This window comes from Pleurodeles waltl, chromosome 2_2 (genome assembly GCF_031143425.1).
Source record: "Pleurodeles waltl isolate 20211129_DDA chromosome 2_2, aPleWal1.hap1.20221129, whole genome shotgun sequence".
NCBI lineage: Eukaryota > Metazoa > Chordata > Amphibia > Caudata > Salamandridae > Pleurodeles > Pleurodeles waltl.
The window spans coordinates 1,120,912,630-1,120,935,715 of NC_090439.1; the positions used below are offsets into that span (position 1 = coordinate 1,120,912,630).

The 23,086-nt window shown below is 45.5% G+C and overlaps 1 protein-coding gene across 1 annotated transcript in view; it reads left to right on the forward strand.

The window, feature by feature from the left end:
• The window catches only part of LOC138282912 (latent-transforming growth factor beta-binding protein 4-like), a 269,263-nt gene that overhangs the window by 197,651 nt on the left and 48,526 nt on the right, over positions 1 to 23,086 (forward strand). The window contains exons 18-21 of the mRNA XM_069220935.1: positions 1,489 to 1,584; positions 4,120 to 4,221; positions 15,947 to 16,052; positions 20,829 to 20,945. Of these exons, the coding sequence (XP_069077036.1) occupies positions 1,489 to 1,584; positions 4,120 to 4,221; positions 15,947 to 16,052; positions 20,829 to 20,945 (421 nt within the window). The remainder of the gene's footprint in view (positions 1 to 1,488; positions 1,585 to 4,119; positions 4,222 to 15,946; positions 16,053 to 20,828; positions 20,946 to 23,086) is intronic.

Here is a 23,086-nt window from a genome sequence, read left to right on the forward strand (position 1 = left end):
TGGTTTTTATTAATATCTATATGTCCCGTAAACTGGAGACCCAGCTGTAGAAGTTGTATATGTCTTGTGGTTGTATTGTTCTTGGGTTTTTTTCAAGATGGAAGTTGAGTTTTTGAAAGCCTAGTTTTTTCCATTGTGTGCTTGAGTGTTTTGTTGGTGGTTGTGGCTGTCTCTGAAGTGTTCTTTACAATAGATGTGTTAATCCTAAAGGTAATGAAGTTGTGGTCATTCAAGCTTACAGGTGTTTTGTCTGCCTCTGTGGACTGTCCACGGAGAGCAAATATGAAATTCAGAGTGTGTCCAGTGGACTGAGTTGGTCCAGAAACAATTTTTTGGAGGTCGAAGGCCTCAAGCTTTGTTGTGATAGCTGTGGTTGTAGTTAGATTCTCCCTGTCAATCCACATGTTGTTGTCTTCTTGAATGTATAGATTGTGATGATTTAGATGGTCAGTGTATATAGTAAGATATCTTTAAATGTGCATTGCTGGGCAGTGTTCTATATATTAGGCGGAAGGAGTAAGTTAGAGTTGGAGTGAGGTGACATCTTATCACAAAGGATTCCGTGGTGTCCGTGGTGAGGTTTTTGATGTGTGTTATTTTTAGCAATTTTCTGTGGATGACTGCTAGGCCTCCTCAAATTTTGCCAATATGATTTTTGTTGTTGATGCCAAATTTCCAGTGGGGTGGCTTTGTGGCATGTGGGTGTAGAGTTTTTGCTAAGCCATGTTTCTGTAATGAAGGTGGGGAATGGTATGATTTCTGAGAATAGACCAAATATGTTGAAACAGTTTTGGTTCATGGATCTTGCATTGAAGAGTAGGATTTTTAGCTGCTTCATCTCTTTCCTCTTGATGTGATGGTGCTTTGATGGGAAGCTGTGGTATAGTATGGGGGGAGGACCTAGGGTATAGGGGATATTGGTTTGGGTGAGTTGTGGGTAGTCTGGTTTTTGCTGGGGAGGGTTGGGAGGGATAATCTATAATGGGCTGTAATGGGATTGTAATACCGTGGATGGGATATCAGTCACGTTTGTGACGGAGTAACCCCCTCCCCCTAATTCTAAATCATGTAGCATGGCATGACCCTGGCATGTAATTAGAGTAGGTCTGCAGCATGAGTAGACCCTGGCATGTAAGTAGAATATGTCTGCAGTATGAGTAGACCTGGGTATGTAATGAGACGTTGTCTGCAGGATGAGTAGACCTGGGTATGTAATTAGACGGTGTCTGCAGTATGAGTAGATCTGGGTATGTAATTAGACGGTGTCTGCAGCATGAGTAGTCCTGGGTATGTAATTAAAATATGTCTGCAGCTTGAGTAGACCCAGGTATGTAATTAGACTATTTCTGCAGCATGAAAAAACCTGGGTATGTAATTTAGACTATGTCTGCAGCATCAGTAGAGCCAAGTATGTAAATCCATATTGTGGGGTGTGTGAGGACTTTGGAAGATGACATGTGCCTGAGATTTGTTTTTTCTTTTCTGCAGCACTCTGTACACCTCCATGCCAGAATGGAGGGAAGTGCATTGACGTGAACAAGTGTGTTTGTCCTGCAGGCTGGCAGGGCGCCCGGTGCCAAAAAGGTAAGATAAGATTTGCCCTGATCCACCATATTTTTCACCCACTGGATGCCATAGAGATGTGACGACTCAACTCTACAGCGACAGTGACACCTTGGCCCTCATTATGAACCTGGCGGTCAAGACCGCTATGCTGGTGGCAGCGGAAATCACTGCCACCAGCATGGCAGTGTCGACCGCCACATAATGAAGGCATGGGGACCGCCACAGGGTGCCCTCCACCACCGCCAGGCTACCGCCGACAGGCAGCCTGACGATGGTGGAATTCTTCATCCGACAGGGCAGCGCTGCCCTGCGGACAAAGAACCCTTGTTCCGCCAGCCATTCCCTGGCGGCTTCACCTGCCAGGGAAAAGCTAGTGGAAGGGGTGCTTCGGGGCCCCCGTGCAGTGCCCCGTTGCGCAGGTCACTGCCCGATTTACGGGCAGTGATCTGCGCGACAGGTGCTGCTGCACCTGCCGCACATCGGCATTGACGACGGCTCCATGTGGAGCCGTCGGCAATGTCCCTGCCCAGCATTCTGCTGCGCCGGCTGGCGGAAAAACTGTTTCCGCCCGCCGGCCCAGCAGAATGTCTATTATTCAGCCGGCGGGGCTTCAAGGGGGCAGGCGGTCTGTGATAAGACCACCAGCATGAACACGGCGGGGATTCCCGCCGTGTTCATAATGACCCCCCCTTGTCCTCACAAGGACTTCTGCAGCAATCATGGGCAGCACTACTTCTAATATTGAACTTGTTGCTCTTTTTGACTCTTGATGGAAGTAGCACGTTTGGGAGGGTGTCCAATATTTACTTCTCCCCCTTCGCCCGACATTTAGTACCCTGCCATTACTCGACACCACGTATACTGTGTCTGTATTTGTTAAACTGTCCCTTGGCCCTAAGTAACAGGAGTATAGTGTGGCACCAGGATTAATAAAATCACTTTCCTATATGTAAATAATTTATATGGATGTACTTTTGTTTAATTGAGAGAAAGTGTTATGGTTAGTATTATTGTGATTTAATTCAGGCTTGAATTAGCACATAGGTTAGTATTTATTAAAATGAATGTAATTAAATTAAAAATATGAATTAGGATGCGTTGGGAAACACCGTGATGGTATTGTTTGATGTTAGGGAAAGAGCATGACGTGAAGTTAGACGGAAGTAGTGGGAAAGAAGTAAAGTTAATTTAAAAACCTTTTCAGCCCCAGATGGGTGGGAGATATAAAGACAGGATGAAGTAAAGTTGGGAAACTATAGATGTGGTGAATTAAAGGTATTAGAATTAAATAGGTACGAACATCTGAGAAGGCTGAGTTAAAGATCACAACAGAAGTCCTTGAGATGAGGATGTCGCAGAGGCAACTAAGCGGTTCATTTGACAGTGTAAGAAGACAATAAGAATGGAAATTAAAGCCGGATACACAAGTTTGATCAAAAATGTGTCATCCTCTGTAGATAGACTGCGGGAATTTTTGTAAGCAAGTCCTGCTTTTGTAAACAAGTGTCTACATTTTTCATTGTGTTGGTAAAAAGTCATACAAAATCCAAAAAATATCCGCTGGACTAAGGGCGCTGGAAAGTAACCCTAAAGTAATGCAAATTAATCCTTTGTGCTACTTTGCGGTACTCTGTGTCATGGGAGCATCCCAATGGGGGGGAACATGGTCATTTCCATGCAACTGTTTTTTAATGCAAAGTCCTATCTCCTAACATTTGTAGGCAAGACTTCACCAAAATCCTACGCCTCCTCGAGGCAGGTGCAGAGTTAGAGAAAAGTTTTTTTTCCCCAAACTTTTAAAGGTTTGGATGTGCCCTGGGTGTGTAGAGTGGGAAACCTTTAAAAGTAAGTCAAAGCACAGTTTGTCGCACTGCAGCACTTCAATTTCTTAATAAATAACAATCTGTCCAGCTCTCTCCTTCTCGTGCAGTGCAATGCTGCAACTGTGGATGCGGTGCTGCATGAAAAATAGTAAAGTTGGCCAGAGTACTTCAGTTAAAAGCACTCAAAATGATGAAATGCTCTCAGTTTACAGGTTCAAGCATGCCTACAGATGGTCACACAAGATTTAAACAGAAGGGCTCAGAAACAGAAGGGCTCAGATGATTTATTTTAACTTGCAGTTTTGTTGCTCCACTGCGCCTATGTCTCAGAAAGCAGCGTGCAGAGGGTGCAGTGGATTCCACTTTGGCAATAGATGCATCCAGCTGTTATGGTTCAGACTTTAATGCAGGGCAGGAATGGAGAAGGGCTCCTGGCAGAAAAGAGATGTGCTCTCACTGGCGGTGAGCAGAGGTTGCAAGTGCTGAGAGTGGCATTTGGCAGCATTTAAGGTAATGGGTGCATGCATGCCACTAAAAGATGGAATTCACCTGCAGAAAATATTGCCAGTGATCCTGTCCAAAAATAATGTAGCTCACCTTTCCAACACAGAGTTGACCCCTGCCCGTCCCACATAGATCCGACTTTATACATTCCAAACGTTTTAATCAGACGTTGTTTTGGACGCACTCTTTCATTTCAAGTTTTTTTGTATTTTTATGCCTCATCTAGAGCCAATTCTCTGTGAAAACAAATGCAAGAATGGAGGGTGGTGCAGAGGATTCAACAAGTGCAAGTGTTTGCCTGGATTCGTGGGAGACCAGTGTGAGACAGGTGAGAGACAGCTGTTTACTACACTCATTTTCTTAATCTGTTTGTTCTTTGAGGCATGTGACAGACGTCCCATATCTCCAGTCAGTGCCTCCGACCGAGTGCGATGTTAAGTCGATGATGCCTTTTTCCAGCCTGGCCCTTCCCACCGTCCCCATCACTTTCCTGCCTCTCCCTCTGTATGCTCTTTGAGGCTGATCACCTCAGAGGTATTTCCCTTCCCATCACTCTAAGAATTGTTTGAGATACATGAGGAGAACATTTTGTTTACTGTCTTGCTGGTGTCAAATATGACTTTTTTCTATTGTGCCCTTCACTCTTTGGGGCAGATGTAAGAGCCTCTTGTGCCACATTAGCACCTCATTAGCATCACTCTTTTGACGCTAAGGTGGTCTTTTCCCCACACCATATTTACAAAGTGGTGCAGTGCATGCATTGCACCAATTTGTAAAGCCTTGCACCCCATTATGCCTCCACCAGGCATAATGTATGCGAGGGGGGTGTTCCCTCATTAGGGGGGCTGAAAAATGGCGCAAAGAAATCTAACAGATTACTTTGCGCCATGTTTTTGGCATTTTTGATGCCTGCTCAGAGCAGGCGTTAAAAGGGAGCACACCATTGGTTACAATGGGCCCCTGTGTACTGTTCAGGGTTAGCGGCAAAATTTGGCACTAACCCTGAACAGGTCATCAATAGCGTCAAAAATTCTGATGCTATTGCCCCCTACCCTGCGCCATTGTGCGCCATATTTTAAATACGTTGCACACATGGTGGCGGTAGGGGGGCGCTAGGAAAGTGGAGCTGCACTGGGTGTAGTGCCACTTTTCTTAAATATGCCCCCTTGTACCTTATGAAGTAGTTCAGATGATAACTCCTTGATACACCCTGCACCTTCTTTTGTGTGTTTGTATGTCCTCTAACAAATAACATCTACCTTGACACTTCCCCTGAGTACAGTGCGAGGTTGCTCACAGGCAGGTGAAGTGACCATATCTTTACTTACCATGTCCCTTCCTCCACTCTGCGCTGTTTGTGATGCAGGTGCAGTAAGAATCACTTTCTCTGCCCTATCTCTTTCCTTGTATGCTGTATGGCCCTGATGGCAGCACTGTTTTCCAGTACGAGAAACTCCTTTTTTTATGCATTCTACCAAATTGCTGTCATTATTAAGATTTATTTTTGCTCTAGAATTCTGGCATTTGACTACTGTTTGAGTAGCTTAGGCATGCCGATCAGGTTTCAGCTGTGTGTGCTCGGCCCTGAAAAGAAAAAGCTTTTTGCTAAAAATAATGGTCATAATTGACACCTTGGTTAGGGAACTGCAATTGGTTCCAATATTGTTTTCACAGCTGCACAAACTTCAATTATGGGGTACAAAAGTGAAGAAAATATTTGTTCAAGGCATATGTGGCTGTAGATACACATGCAAGCATAATCCCGCCATCTAGTGTTGGGCTCGAAAGTGTGCAAGTTTTTTGAGTCACGAGGTAGAGTGACTCCTCCTCTTGCTGGGAATGTGCATGGGCATCAACTCCATTGTTAGATTGTTTTCTTCCACAGTCGGGTTCGGATGTGTGCTCCTCTGCTCCGGTTTGACACTGTTGACGTGTGCCTCTTCCATACCTTACCGTCAATATTGTTTTCAATTGCAATTCTTTTCAGGCTCCTTCATCTCTCCATCAACGTCAACTTTGTTGGGGTGACTTAAATCGACCATGGGCCTTTGCCCTTTGGGCGGACTTTATCTTCCACGTTCCCTCCACATCATGTCCACCCAGTGATGGAACAAACGCACTTCATATTCTGCCATCGATGCCATGCCAAGTACCCTCGCACCAGTCTGCATCAGGTGTGTAACTTGTGCCTCTCTCTGGACCATCAGGAATCCACTGATGAAACCTGTAAGTCCTTTCGGTCCAAGAAGACACCGCAAGATTGACACGCTTGATGACTTGAGATGACCCGTTCACAGAGCAGAGGACATGCCGGACCTTTGTGGAACCTTAAGACCCTCAAGAGGAGGCCTACACCCAGGTGTCAGCAACAGACAAGGGCTCCTTTTTGCCTGCATACAGCTCAGGCTTTGAGTTCGAAATGCAGGACATCATGCCGGGACAACCTGTGAGTACAGTGCTCCCTACATCCTGGCCCCAACACCAACAATCCATTCCAAAAACTTTGGACCAACCAAAATCCTCATTTGGGCCACCAGTGCCCTCGGCCATGGTCGGCACCGAGCGGCTGTGTTGGATACGCCCAGCCCTGGCTTGGCATCGAAAAACAGCAGAAGACACATGCTGTCGAGCCAACTCTTTTACATTGAAGTCGAGCCAAACGTCGGACACCAGAGTATCGGTGCCAAAACACAATTCCACCTCAGCGTTGAAATCGTCCATCGACCCAAGACCCTCAAGCATCGAAAACCTCAGAGTCAAAAGGCTCTGCATCAACAGCCTCTGACTCAAAAAGCTCAGCGTCAAAAGCCTTGGCATCCAATGTTGCATCAGAGCCAAAATCATACTCATTTGCTAAGCACACAGTCCTGTCCGAAACAGTGGAACCAGTGCTTCAACGCATGCAGGAGGAACTAGATGTATACCAAAAGCATCTGGTAAGTCACCCAGACACTGGCCATATCCTAGCAAGACCTCCTCATGCTAGTGCACAACCAGCAAAGAGACAGCTTAGTTTTGAGGAGGCTTTGGACATACCTGTACCACCAAAGCACAGAAAGAAGGCTGACAAGGCTAATAGCCCTGTGCATACCATCCCACCTTCACCTCCTACACAAGCATCATATTCCCCAGAGGGTTCTATTCATTCTTTTGTGGGGATGACGGAGACCAGTACTCCATTCCACCTCAAGATGACTCATGGGACACTTATGACATGGACCTACCTACTGACACAGACCCTGATTTGTACCCAACTAAGCCATCTCCCCCAGATGACGCCACTATCTACCACACTATCATAGGTAGGGAGGCTACATATCATAAGGCTCACCTCCACACATAAGCACTAGAAGATTATTTTTTTATTTGAGACACTCTCCTCTAGCCAATGCTCGGCACATTATCTGCAGATGCTTAAAGGTATACTTAGGCACACACCTGACAACTTTAAAGACCCAGTTAAAGCATGTGTCATCACTCCAATGGTCGATAAAAAGTATAAACCTTCCCCAACTTATTCTACATACATTAGAGACTTCCTGATTCTCTGGTGGTCGCCACAGCGAGAAAAAGGGTAAACTCGCAAACCTCTGGTGAGGCGCCTCCATCAGGCAAACAAAGTAAAAAGGATAGATGCGGCTGGGAAGATGGTGGCTGCTTAGGCTGCCAACTAATGGAGAATTGCCAACTCCTTTGGCCTGCTCTCCCGCTACAATAGAGCTCATTGGGACAAGATGGAGGGGCACCTCCAGCATCTCCCTGAGGAACATAAAAAAGGGCAAATGAGATCGCCTCGGAGGGTGAATTAATTGCAAATACCTCCATTTGCTGTGACCTTGATGCAACCAACACAGCAGCAAGAAGTATTAATTCTAGTGTATTTGTCAGTCGTCACGCCTGGCTTGGAGTTTCAGGCTTCAAACCGGAAGTGCAACAAAAGATTCTCGCACTTCCTTTTGACGGTGAATACCTCTTTGCCCCTCAAGTAGACACTCTGCTAAAGAAAATTAAAAAGGATAACAAGACGGCCAAAGCTATGGGAACATTACAAACATCATCACAACATGGCTCCTTGTGCGGCTCCCCATGCCGTGGAGGGACAAAGTCCACCCCTACGGATCCTCCAGCTCTTACCAGCACCTCCAACCGTACACCACCTCGCCCAGAGGTTACTACTAAAGGGGCTCGTGAAGGGGCAACAATTTCAGGAGTAAAACCAAGGGTGGTTTCACCAAACCCTCAACCACCTCCACCAAACCCTGATTTGCCAATCACTTTCCTCTCAACCACACAGCACCTGTTGGGGTGTGAGTACAAGGGTTCTTTCCCGCATGGCAGAACATCCCCTCCAACTAGTGGATGTTGGAAATGATCCACATGGTTATTTTCTGGAGCTCACTTCCACACCACCAAACATTCCACCTCACAAACACAAACTCTTGCTAGAACATCAACAGTTGTTCAAGCAGGAAGTTCAGGCCCTTTTGAAACAAGGAGCCATAGAACCAGGGCCTGCACACATGCAAGGCACAGGAATCTATTCACTCTACTTCCTTACTCCCAAAAAAGGATGGGTCCTTATGATCAATTTTGGACCTCAGATCCCTAAACCAATATATTCTCCCAGAGCACTTTCACGTGGTCACTCTTCAAGATGTCATCCCACTAGTGCAACAAGGCAACTTAATGATAGCACTCGACCTGAAGGATGCTTATTTCCACATGCCCATTCACCCGTCACATCGCCCATACCTCAGGCTCGTAATAAACCACCACCATTTCCAATTCAAGGTGTTACTCTTTGGGGTCACAACCACTCCCAGGGGTTTCACCCAGTGTCTTGAAGTAGTAGCAGCCCACCTGCACAGGAAAAACATTGACGTTTTTCAATATTTAGACAATTGGATCATCAAAAGCACTGCTCATCAACAATGCTTCCAACACACTCAGGACACCATAAATTTAATTAATCAACTAGGCTTCACAATCAGTGCAGTCAAAACGCATCTCCACCCCCTCCAGATACAACCCTACCTAGGAGCCATCCTCTGTTCACAATGAGGGATAGCTTACCCCAGTGCCCCCAGGATTCAATCTTTCCAGGTACTTATCCCTCTGATCCAGCCTCATCAGCAAGTAACAGTCATGCGTCTCCTCAGTATGATACAGGGCTCGAAAAATTCTAAAAATGTTACTAGACCTGCAGGTCGATAACTTAAATAATCTACTCGACCTAACTGTAATGTACTTGACCCGTAAACGGGTCTCAAATTGTATGATACTAGCCAAATAGTTTACAGAGTCGCCTTTTTCTTAATTCTCACATACGATTGCACCTTCAAATATGTGAGCTCAGCATTTCTGCACTACAAAAAACCCTCTTTTGTTTGATTAAGCAGACTAAAGTTTGCTGCATGCATCACAAGAATCTAGCCCTCATACCCATGAGGTCTAGCCCACATAACCTAGGACTTATTTTAGTTTACTAACAACATTGCCATTGTTTAAACACTCAATTTTAATAAATATATTGATGATGATGATGTGGTAACATATTGTGATCTACACACAGTAACTTTCCAAGAAATTTCCAAAACCCTCTACACTAACTTGCAGCTTTACTGATAAAACTACATAGGCCCTCATTCTGACCTTGGCGGGCGGCGGAGGCCGCCCGCCAAAGTCCCGCCGTCAGATTACCGTTCCGCGGTCGAAAGACCGCGGCGGTAATTCTGACTTTCCCGCTGGGCTGGCGGGCGGTCGCCTTCAGACCGCCCGCCAGCCCAGCGGGAAAGAGGCTTCCACGATGAAGCCGGCTCGGAATCGAGCCGGCGGAGTGGAAGCTGTGCGACGGGTGCAGTTGCACCCGTCGCGTATTTCACTGTCTGCGCAGCAGACAGTGAAATACTTGTAGGGGCCCTCTTATGGGGGCCCCTGCAATGCCCATGCCAGTGGCATGGGCACTGCAGGGGCCCCCAGGGGCCCCGCGACCCCCCCTACCGCCATCCGGATCCCGGCGGTCCGACCGCTGGGATCTGGATGGCGGTAGGGGGGGTCGGAATCCCCGCGGCGGTGCAGCAAGCTGCGCCGCCGCGGAGGATTCAATGGGGCGGCGGTACACTGGCGGGACCCCGCCAGTGGTGCCGGTCCGACCGCGGCTTTACCGCCGCGGTCGGAATCCCCATTGGAGCACCGCCGGCCTGTCGGCGGTGCTCCCGCGGTCCTCCGCCCTGGCGGTCAAAGACCGCCAGGGTCAGAATGACCACCATAGTGTATTAACAATATGTGAAAATTGGGTTTCAGAAAACATACCCTTTGCACATCAACATGTAAAGTATTTGTTTTCATCCTATTAAAATATTTTTTCATCACACAGAAATATAAAAAAGGGCTTTCACAACTACTGAAATATATTTTGAAATGTTTGCACAGTTGACTTAGTCATTTAAATGTTGTGTGTTGGGAAAAACCTGACACCCTATATCCTTTTATTTTCCATTCTAAGCAGCAGGTCACACAGTTCACCTCACAAAGTCCTGGAACTCTGCAGTCAGAAGGAAAATTAATTGAAAAACTGACTTTTGACCTCTGTCTGTGAACACAGAGCAAATGTGACATAAGAACAAGATTTATTGCCCCTCCACTTTTCAATTGAACAGAACACATGTTCAGTGTCAACTCGCCAGGAGGGACGAGTAAGTATTAAAAATAGCTCAACCTGATCAAATAAAACTCGCTGATGCAAGTGGTCGAGTGGATTTTTCGAGCCCTGTGATATATTCATGCATTGCCATAGTACCTCATGCCAGACCCAACATGCGTCTGTTGCAAGAGTGCTTTATGCCACAAAGGTCTCAAGCGGGTGGTCAATTGGAGGATCTAGTGTTGGTAGGCCGTCAAGCTTGCCACTCTCTGCAATGGTGGAACACCAACATTCACCTAAAAGGACGACCTTTCTTGGACCCAGTTCCGCAAGGAGCCACAACAACGCACGCCTCCCTGACGGGCTGGGAGCGCATTCACAAGATCTCACTGTCCAAGGACGCTGGACACTCAGCCAGAAACATCCCCATATCAATCACCTGGAGTTGCTAGCTGTTTATCTAGCGCTCAAAGCCTTCCTTCCCCACTTAATTGGTAAGGTTGTCTTGATCAAAACAGACAACATGACTACAATGCATTATCTCCAAAAGCAGGGAGGAACCAGGTCCCCTCAACTCTCTCACCTAGCCCAGACCATTAGGAAATGGGGCAGACAACAACTTTGCAATTCTCCTCAGCAGGAGACGTCAACAAGTCCACGAATGGGAGCTCCCCCTGTAAGTCCTCCTTTCATACTTTTGTCAATGGGGTCACCCAGAAACAGACCTTTTTGCTACAGCAGAAAAAGCAAAATGCCCAAACTTCTCCTCCAGGTTTGCACACCCACAGTAAAAGGGCAACACTCCCTGGATGAGCTGGTCAGGAATATTTGCTTACAATTTTCCATCTCTCCCACTGCTTCTGTTTGTGGTTTGCAAACTTCAGCAGACATCACTCACTCTCATCCAAGTGGCTCCCACATGGACACAGCAACTTTAGAAGAACCCTTCTTTCAACTACATAGAGATAGGGTGGTACCACGTACCAATCTTACATTTCTTCCAAAGGTGGTATCTCCATTTCACCTTAATCAATCTATTGAATTGCCAGTATTTTTCCCCAACCTCATTCAGTTATGGAAAGGGCTTTACAGCCCCTAGATGTAAAAAGGGACATTATGATAGAATCAAAGCACTTAGAAAAATAAAAAAACTCTTTGTTGCCTTTTCATAACCACACAAAGGAAAGGCCATTTCTAAATCATGCATTGCACATGGATTGTCAAATGCATTCAGACATTTTAGGAAGCTGGCCTTTTATGTTGTGTAAATGCAATGTAAAGGGTTCAGAGGTTCCCCTGTGAGTGGATAGGGCTTGCTATGCAATCCCAAATTGTTCTATTTAGTAGTAGTATGGTCTAGCAGCTTTAGGCTTTTTACAGAGAGGTGCACAACATCTACAAATACACACAAAGGTCAATAAATGAGACACATGACTCAAAAAGGAGATCCACACCAATTTATAAAAATAGCAAGTATCTCTATATGTGTTTAGGCATCAGAGAAAAATCTTTTCACTTTGAAAAGTGGACACAGTGTAATTTCTGAGTTCGGCAATGTTATCCTATGGGAAGAAAAACAAGTTCTGCAAATAGGTAAAGCAACTTACAAGACCAATCTCCATGAGATAAGGTGAGTAGTGGGCAAGGTCCAAGCCAGCACCAGCAGTGCACCACCAGCAGCACGGGGCAGCCAGGTGCAAGGTGCAGTACAGTGTTGGTTGCCCTAAGCTTTTCAATGGAGATCGGCCACTGTGGAAAGAGGCTGCAGGCTCTGGCTGAACCAACAGCAGGGCTTAGGCCTTACGATGCTCTGACGCAGGTAGGCACCTTTGGTTCTCTTCTCCACGGCTCAGGGATGACGGGTGCAGAGGTGTCCTTAGGTGTCAGGTTTTCTGCACGAGAGCAGTGGAGGGGGACTGCATGCAGAGGCTGCAGGTGGCGTTGACGAGTCCAGGAGAGGTGAAACCATGATGGACTCGGACTCTGGAGGGCTGGGGGACCTTGTTGGCACTGGTGGTCCACTTCAACTCTGGTCAGCAACGGCTCTGCAGTGGTGTCGGGTTTTGGTGGTTCCATAGGCTTCAGAGTCCCTTCTTTTGGAGTTTGCTGGTGAACAGATCCGCTGTTCACATGAGGTCTTCGTCTTTATTGAAGGCAGGCAGTCTTCCCGGGTTTCTGGAGTCATAGCTGCAGGATGAGTCAGCTTTAGTGCAGATTTCGACGAGGGATACAGACAGGCCGGCGGGGTTGGTACCAGGTCAGCTGCTTCTTCTCTCCTCGTCTACTTTCACAGCCCTTATGTGCCATTGGTCTTCTTCCTAGGTCACCAGGATCTGCTTCTCCGGTGCCAGGGGCTCCCCTAAATACTGAATTTAGGGGCATTAGGGGTGTGTAGGGTAGTAGCCAATGGGCTACTGACCCTTGGGGTCACTACGTCCCCTATATGACTACATCCTGTGGGACGTGGGCATAACCCTCTCCCAGAATTCCTAGGTATGCTATCTCAAAGATGACCACCTCTGAAAATGTGTGTTCACTTCTGCTTAGCCCAACTTAGGGGTGGTACTAGCCTGGAGATGGCACGGCTATCTTGACTAGCTAATTTTCCCACCTGACCAGGTGCCAAGCGAGCTCTGGACAGTTGGGGTGGCTTCCTCTCCTGTGAGGGGAGCCAGATTCACATTTTTAAGGCGGCAGCCCTTTGTGGCTTGCCGCCTTATGAAGGCTAATCAGCAGGTCATCCTGTGGGAGGAGGTATTACACCCCCTTCCCGAACAGGCTTTTGTTCTGGGCCTCCTGAGAGCAGAAGGCTCTCACCCTAGGGGGCCAGAACCATGTCCCAGGTGGAAGGCTGGCAGAAACTAGTCCGCAAGCACACCAGAGGCTAGTAAGGTTTCAGGGGGCACATCTAAGGTGCCCCCTGGGTGCATGTATCAGTAAGTCCAACACTTCCATCAGTGTGGGTTCACCAATACGAGATGTTTGATACCAAACATCCCTATCTTGAGTGAAGCCACCATGTTGCTGGGGAACTCATATTGACCAGTGTCCAGCACATGCATTTAAAATGGCTTCCCTGGCCACTTACTATGTCTGAGAATTGACAAAGATATTTCAGGGGCATATATGCTCTTGCAGATATGCCATCACATGTAATATAATGCATCTGCTTTATTGCTGGAAGGCCTGCTGTTGGGTGTCTTACATATATTGCATGCAGTGCATGTTGTGTTTTCACTTTTGTCTGTACCAAGACATGCAGCATGCAATGGCATTCTCTCATGTGGTTGGTGAGGGGTTCCTTAGGGTGGCACAATTCGTGCTGCAACCTTTTCGGACCCTTTTTAGCACCTAAGGCCCTAGGTACCCAGGGTAACATTAACTAGGGACTTACAGAGGGTGCTAAAGGACTTGCCAATTGGGGAAACAATTGTACAGTTTAGGGAAAAAGATGTGGCACTGGGGACCTGGTTAGCAGGAACCCAGTGCACTTTCAGTTAAAATCACATCATGTACCAGGATAAAAGTAAGGGGGGTAATGATGTCAAAATGAGGTACTTTCCTACAACCTTCCTCACCCCCCACCACTTGAGAGAGGGTTGTCCTTGTTCTGTGTGCTTGTGATTTTTAAAACACAAACCTAATTACCAAACATTGTACAGTAAGTAGGAGAGGAACAGCAGACACAGAGAGAGCGATATGGCATCTGGTCTAGGTTTAGGGGATTGCATACAGAAACACAGTGGTCTTTTGAGATTGTTGAGTTTTATCTTATGCTGTATGAGAGAAGGTTCTTGATGCATTTTGATAGGGATTTCATGTCCTTGAGGCAAAGCATGAGAAGGCCTGGCATCAGGTTGCTTTGTTCTTGTATTTTTTGACTTTGAAGCCAATGATGATGATGCTGCTACAGGTCTTGAGGTTTTGATCGTGGATGCCCGGTATGGTGGATACAATTGTGTACTCTTTTGTAGGTAGACAGTGGTGACCTTTAAGTGTTAGTGCTATATCAAATTTCTGTAGGCTTTTAATGAGGTATACCGCAGCATCGAGAACACACTTCAGAAGGCTCATATGGGTTTCTGGGATTCTGGCAAACAAGGTCGGTTCTGAAGATGCTACATTTGCTCTATGCAAAATTAGCACAATATTGAAAACAAATTGAAGATAGATGTTGCTTCCTAGTCTGGCTTAGTAAAGCATCAGTGGTGTATGTAGAAATGATCTTATAGGAGGGTACACAAAAGGCCCAGCTAAAAGTGGTGGGGCCACGTATAAAGGGGAATCACAAAGGGTGTACGCTCAAAGCATGTATGTACATATATGTGTGTGTGTATCTATGTATATCTATAGAACAAACAGTCAAATTTTTCATTCATTCATTGTCCCTTTCACCCTCTTATTTCTTTTCCTTTTCACTTTCATGTATTTATTCCTCTTCTGTCATTTCCCCTTCCATACTTTTAATGTCCTCATTTTCATTTTTAATTGCGATCACATTTCCATTTTCTTCAGAATTTCAATTTTTTCTGCTTCTTCCTTTACAGTCCTGCCTCCTCTTGCAGGATTACGTCCAGTTTCGTTTTTTTCTTTTAAAATGCTCTTTGCTTTTCCTAATACTTTTGGTAATGGGGTGTATGGGGGGGCTGTGGGTGAGAAAGAAGACACCTAGGACACCGTCCCCAGCAGGCCCTACCCAGGGGACGTTACTGTTAAGAACTCACTGAAGAGCGCTGCAGATCACAAATGCAAATTCTTTCTAGACAAAGTCAAGCTTTTCTCTCTCCTTGTCTGGAGTACCATACGCTCTCCCTGACCGTGGTATAGACTTCCTGCTCATACAGGGCAGGCTGGTTTTATCACTACCTCTTCTGACACGTGCATGTTTTGCCCAGGCCCTGACCCTCTTCACGCACAGGATTTCATTGTCTCTATCTTCCTCTAGAGCAGCAAATACTGTCCTAGATGTTGGCATTAATCCTCTGATCAAACAGTGCTCTTTTTCAACCTGTGCCTCTGGAGCAGCGTGTACTGCCCAAGACATTAGATCATCTGCTCACCCAGTCCCTGCTCTTTTTATACATCTTCTTCTGGAGCAGCGTGTGCTGCCCCAGACCCTAGATCATCTGCACATACAGTTTCTGCTCTTTTTCACCCTTCAATTCTGAAGTAGCATGTACTGCCCCAGAACATAAATCTGCTACTCGCACTCTTCCTGCTCTTTTTCTGTCTCCCAAATCCTCTGATCGCACTGTTGCGGATTGTTTTCTAGCTCTGTCTCTGGAGCTGCATGCACTGCCTCAGACCCTGGATCTTCTGCTCACCTAAGCTCTGCTCTTTTTCTCCTCTGCCTTCCTCTGTAGCATTTACTGGCATACGATCTCTCCTCACAGTCTCTTTTTTTCTCTAGCTGTGATCGAGCCATGCATCCCACCTTGTCAGCACGGCGCCGTTTGTAAACAGTTCAATAAGTGTGAATGTCCAGAAGGAACTGCTGGCCATCGCTGTGAAAAGATGTGAGTTCTATAATCTACCTCCCAAAAAAAGAGATGTATGTGAGAGACGATTGCTATGTTCATGCAGATATGCAGGTGAAGTGAAGTTAAAAGAGATTTTAACTAAGCCATCCAAGACAGCACACTGCATGCCCTGGTGACTGCCTCAGCAAAGTGCCAAAGTATGGAACCCTCACTACGAACAGCCAGTGCTGAAGGTTCCTACACAACATTTAAAGTGACAGTAACATAACACACATCCCCCTTACAACCCAGAACAAAATAAATATAAGAAGATAAAGTAAACCATCGGCTTGTGATCAGTTACCAAAATTAATTTCTTCCCTCACAGAAAAGTAGAGGAATGATTTGTAGCCCAGACGCAAGCCAACACTTATCTTTTTGTGGTGCTGTAGTTACGTTCAGCTGCAGAAAGGCATTTGGAAGCGAACACTATGGTATACTCCTTCCCATCCAGAAATTGTGTAAGAGCTGCTTCTAACCCAAATCCACTTGCATCAACAGTCACAATAGACGTACATCATCTCTGAATGGGATTCATATAGTGAATCCATGATGTTCCAGACCATCAAGTACACTGCCCAACACTTGTACATGCTCTTCCATTGTGTCAGACAAAAAAACAAGATATCATCTTGGTAGGCCAGTACATTTTTATAGTTCCCAAAAAGTGTGAACATCAGTTTTTGGAAGATGGATACCGCTGAGGCTAGCCCAAACGGCATATGTACAAATGTGAATGCACCAAAGAGAGTGTGGACAGTTGTCAATGAACGAGATTCTTCAGCCAGTTCTATCTGATGATAGGCAGCTCTCAAATCAAGGAAGAAAACACCTTTGCCCCTCCTAACTGAGCTAACATTTCTTGAATTCTAGGCAGGGGAAAACACTCAGCTAAAATATTTCTGTTCAAAGACCTGAGATCGACACAGAGTCATATCTCTTCAGTTTCCTTCTTTGCACCACATTTGGAGATATCCATTGAGAGGAGTTTATAGTTATTTGACCTTTTCTTCACAGAGCGTATTCAAATGCTGTTTTAAATGACTCCTGACACTCAATGGAACCTTCCAAACTTTATATGTAACAAGTATGGGCTCTTGTTTGAAGATGATTTTATGTTCCTAGCCCCTCGCTGATCCTAGTCTGTCTTAAAACAATGATTTGTGTTCTTCAAACAGCTGGTGAAGCGATTTGGGTTGAGCAGGAATATCCACCAGGGAAATTGGACAATGTCACAAACTGTGAATAAATATATGCTTCTGCGAGAAGCTGTGATTTCAGCACTTAACACCCTAAAATGAAAGTACTGAACATGTTCAAATTTGTGAGTGCAGAGACTAAATTTGCAAAAACCAGAAAGATGTTCACCAGATGAGAAAATTTGAGCTCACTTAGAAACTAGAGCTAAACCCATACGAGAAAATGTGAATCCTCCAGGAGACCTCACTCTAAGTAATAAATACATCTTTACATGAGAAAGCAAAGACAGGTCCTTGTGAGAAGATAGATTGTAACATTTCTGCCCTAGTATGGGCTGCACCATTCTGTACTGGTTCATGGATGTTCTTTAACATTCTGCCCTGGTTCGTTGGTGAGCTTTAGCATTTTGTCCACGCTCACAGGTGAGCTTAGTCCTGGTTCTGGAGTGGGATCCACAGTTCCGTCTTGATTCTGCAATCAGCTGTAAAATTCTGTTGTGGTTCTGAGAAGAGCTGTAATATTCTGTCATAGTTCCGGTGTGGGGTGTAATATATTTTTATTGGTTCTGGAATAGTATGTTATACTCTATCATAGTTCTGTATTGTTTATTGCTTCAGGAATAGGGTGTAATATTCTGTCATTGTGGGTGTAATACTGTTTATTGTTTCTGGAATAGGATGTAACATTCTGTCTAATGTGCTGTAGCCTTGTGTCCTGGTTCTGTGATGAGCTTTAATATTCTGTCCTGGTTCATGGATTAGCTTTAATATTCTGTCCTGAATTGTGAATGTGCTTTAACATTCTGTCCTGAATCATGGATGAGCTTTAACATTTTGTTCTAGTTCATGGATCAGCTATAAAATTCTAACCTGGTTCTTGGATGAACTCTAACATTATGTGCTGGTTCATGGATCAACTTGAATTTAATGTCCTAGTTCACCGGTGAGCTTTAACATTCTGTCCTGGTTCATGGATAGGCTTTAACATGGCATTTAGTGCCAGTGGTGGCGAGGTAATGCCCCTCATTTCCGGTGTCATGCCAATCTCAGGTTCAAGATCAACTACAGCAAGTTGCAATCTGTGCGAATGTAAAGTAGTTGCACTAGGTTCCATGGTCAAAAGAGTATATTTTGAATGAGAAATAGCTGTCTGCATGTCTAGACCTTATACTACAAATGATGGGACATATTCAGGAGTTTCAGGAGCACTGATGGTGTCAGACGTTGGGAGAAACAAAATAGATATATGCCATCTTGTTCCCAAATAATAAACCTATGATATTATAGAACAGAGTATAATGTATGTCTATTTGTGATGGATTAAACCACCATAAGCTAATATGTACCATACTCAACTTTCCAACAATATGTTGCTTAAAGAACTAGCCTCTTTAGGACCCTGAGCTAGGCGAGCAACATAGCATAGGGGGATGCCTTAAAAGGAACAATAGATTTGAACTGCACCCAGTTCAACCCTTGGCACATGTAATCACCAAGGACATAAACTGAGTTTTTATACTGAAGAAAATGTGTTAACCCTAACAATGCTGAAGAATGTTGACACCTGCTTAATTTCGCGAGACAAGGAGAATAATATAGAGGTGAATAAACCACTGTGTTTACTAATCCTAAAGCAATTCTTTTCTGTACCTGGTTTGCCTTTTGGTGTCGTGCCTAGCTTTGTATTAGACCAGGGATTCCAAGTAATATACTCATGATATATCTGAAAAACTAATCCATAATAGGAGACGCATGGAGTTTAGTTGTTTTTACAATACAACTATTCTTATGGTTTTGGGTTGAACCTACTGATGAAGATCCACACCTCAGGAAGTTTAATATCAAGTTCACCTGTTATTCTGATATTGAAACAAAGGACAATTGAAACAAAGGACAATTGTAGATACTTTTTAAGACATCTTGCAGAATCTGGTTTACAGATTGAAATTTGTAAGGCCTACCTGATGGCCATGCTCGGGCATTCCTTCCGTACTGCTGACACTGTCAAATAACATTTTGATGGCTGTTTTGGACCTGTTACTTCCAGTTAACCATCTCTTGTTTTCCTGGGATCTTATCCTAGTTTTGGTCAGACCGATGCCCAATCCCTTTAAGGCCATACCATCCTGCTTCTTGAACTCCTCTGTAAAAAGGTCCCTCCTAAATGTTATCCTAATGAATCATTTCACTTTTGTCCGCAAAGTGGTCACTAAGTTTCATCTGAACAAGAAGATGTCTCTTCCCACATTTTTTCCACATCAGTAGGCATTGTCTGCTGTGGAAATAATGCAAAACCTCGACGTTCGGTGGGCCTTATGTTCTTCTACTTGACTGGAACCATAGCTCTGCATTCTTCAGGCCAGCGCTTGGTGACCTCTTGGGGCCAGCCCACTTGTGGGTAATGCTGCCATTGTAATTTATATTATTGCCCATTGCTATAATTTACATGGAAGAGGCCTCTCATTCTGTGTGAGAGCAACCTACCTGGAGCAGAAAGGCCTCAGTGGCGTTCTCCAGACATATAGCTGTAACAGAAACATATTCGGCGGCCACATAGTATTTCTAACCCACATGCAATCTGCAGGCATTATGTGGTCAAGGTTATGCAAAATGTAGCCAAGGATGTTTTATGGAACCTGCTCGCTTTGCCATGAGCTGCTGAATTCTGCTCATTTCTTTCTTTTCTAGATGCTGTGGAATCTACCCACAGTTTGTTAGAGAGAGAGAGAGAGAGAGAGAGAGAGAGAGAGAGACAGGGTTTAGGAGTAGAATTTAGTTACCTTTACTGTCATTCCACAACTCGTAATCCATGGGCTTTCTTCCATTATCAACAGCTTCCCACAGACCCCCCTCAGCCACCAGACAGGAAAAAACACTGACTTGGTACTTTTGTAGGAAGGTAACTGATGAGGATGTGCACTTGCACATGGAAATGGACCATACAAAAGCCTATGAAATTGCCGTCGAAAAAGGGTCTTCTCCATCACTAGGTGAAACCTGTACCTAAAGACTGATAGTGGGTGAGATACATTGGGTAGGAGTAATGAGTCACTACAATTTTATACGTTGTGAGCTATCCCACCAATAGGCAGAGATTTCCTGTTCTTATCAATGAAATGATGATGCCTATGATACAGAACTAGGGTTACAAGTAACTTTTCTTTCTTGGATTTGTCTGGGATGCACTTTGATATGCTTTCTGGATTGGTTGTAACATTCTATCCAGGCTGGTTCTTGCACTACGCTGTTACAGGTCTTATTCTCAAATTGAATTGTCCCTCTGAACAGTTTGAACACTACTCAGCCGGCTCTGAAAGGCTTTGTGGAGCCACAGACAAGTTCCAGTAATAAAGCCTCAATTTTTGGGATGGTCTTGTTATCAACCACTAATCCTTGGATAGATTGAGCATGGATGAAACAGTGTAGGTGAGTATGGTGTGCCAGGGACATGAAACAAGACAACTACGAATTTGTTCCACAGCTTGTAGTAATAGCACATAGTAAATTATGTGGGGCATAAATTTTCCCTTGCAGTTACGTAATACCAACCGTGCTTGTGTACATCCTTCTCTAGGATCTGCCCAATTGTGACAACTAAGGTCAGCACAGCACGTGCCATCCGTCAGGGTGTGAAGGAAAGCTACGTGGACCGCTGTGGACCTCTTGGAATCCAACTGTGTACCAAATACAGGTGAGCAAAGGTGGTGGGTTTAGCAGAACCAGCTAGAGCAAGGGGAACGTGGGTGAGCCAAAGGGCTGAAAGTGGATTGATTTTGCTGCTGGCTTTGACTGTTGCATTGACTGGAAATTAGGGCAGGAAGAAGAGATGCTAAGCTACATATGCTCATTGTGTCCAGTAACACATTGGTTACTAGAAAGCTTTGCCTATTCTCGGGGGCATTTTGTTGTAAACCTTGGAGCTAATGCCTCCATCCTTCCTGAACTCTTCCCAGGCATGCCAGAGTTCAGTACCCTGGAAGTGTGTATTTCAGTAAGGATGCATGGGTCTGGTCCAGAAAGGGCTGATCGGGTGGCTGAGGGAATGGTTTGAGCCATCCCTCTTACATCACTCTAGATGTCATACTATATCCTGCCCTTTTGAAATAGGAAAGAAATGCACCTGAGGTCTAATTCTGTTGATTAATAAGTTTACTAATATGTGATGTTCAGATCCTGCCTACCACCCACCTTCTTTAATTCTTAATTAAACCTGTCCTTCCCAGACAGCTTATATTTTAGCCCCAAGATTACTTTGACTTGTTTGAAGAATACAGATACTAACATTCAAGGAATGCAAAGCTTAACTCTTGCAGAACAGAAATGCGTCTTCTACCCGGAGGAAGGGTGGATTGAGCAGTCAAAGTAAGTAGAAATCCTCCCTCTATATGAGGAAAGTAAGCAGTTTTTTGTTAGAGCTTCTGGACCCCCTATCTTGCTTTGGACCCACAGATAAGTGGCACACAGTTCTGTTCACTCCAGCAAGTCGTTCAGCGACCCCTCCCTTTAAAGTAGATTGATATCCTCAACTTAATTCCACTGCTCATTCTGTTCTAGTAAGCAGTGTAAGTTAGTTGAGCTATAGAACAGTATATGTTCTCTTGTGACTAAACACTTGATTGTGAAACTAAGAAATCAATCATAGTTTATAAAGTGCAGCTACTGACCCGTTAGGGTCTCAAGGTGCTGGGGGTATGGGGGTAGTGAGTACCGGAGGTGGATTAAAAAAGCCATGTCTTCAGTTTCTTCGTGAAGCTGTGGAGGGAGGTGGTTTGTCTGATGTGGATGGGTAGGGCTTTCCAGGTGGTGGCGGCGAGGTAGGAGAAGGAGTGTCCTCCTGTTCTGGTTTTCCAGACGTGGGGTACTACTGCAAGAGAGAGCTGGGCTGAGCGTAGGGTCCTGTGGGGTATGTGGAAGTTGAGTCACTGGTTAAGGTAGGCAGGTCCAGTGTTGTGGAGGGTTTTGTGTTCGTAGGTGAGGATTTTGAAAGTGATTCTTTTCTCAATGGGGAGCCAGTGCAGTGTGCAAAGGTGTTGTGACATGTGGCAGTGTCGGGGTAGGTCGTGGATCAATCTGGCGGTGGCGTTCTGGATGTTTTGTAATTTGCGGGTGAGTTTTTTGTTGATTCTGGCATAGAGTGCGTTGCCGTAGTCCAGTCTGCTGGTGATGAGGGCGTGTGTGATGGTCTTTCTATGCTCGAGGGGGATCCATTTGAAGGTCTTACATAGGAGGCGGAGGGTGCAGAAGCAGGTGGAGGTGACTGAGTTGATCTGATGGTTCATGCTGAGGGGTCCAGGATGATTACAAGGTTGCAGGCTTGGCTGGCAGGGGTGGGTGGGTTTCTGAGGGTGGGTGGCCACCAGGAGTCGCTCCATGCGTCGGGTTGAGGGCCCAGGATGAGTACCTCGGTCTTATATGGGTTGAGTTGAAGGCAGCTATCTCTCATCCAGTTGGCGACTGCTTTCATGCCCTAGTGGAAGTTGTGTCTGGCCTTGTCTGGTTCATTGGAGAGGGAGAGGATGAGTTGGGTGTCGTCGGCGTAGGAGATGATGTTTATTCCTTAGCTTCTGACGATGGTGGTTAGCGGGCCATGTAGATGTTGAACAGCGTGGGGCTGAGGGAGGATCCTTGGGGCACTCCGCAGGTGGTAAGTGTGGGTTCTGCGAGGAAGGGGCGAGTCTCACTCGTTGCGTTCTGCCAGAGAGGAAGGATTATATCCAGTCAAGGTCCTTGTCTCTAGTGCTGGCTTTGTGGAGTCTTCTTATCTGGGTGTGAGGGGAGACTGTGTCGAACGCTGCCAAGAGGTCAAGTAGGATGAGTGCCGCCGTCTCTCCC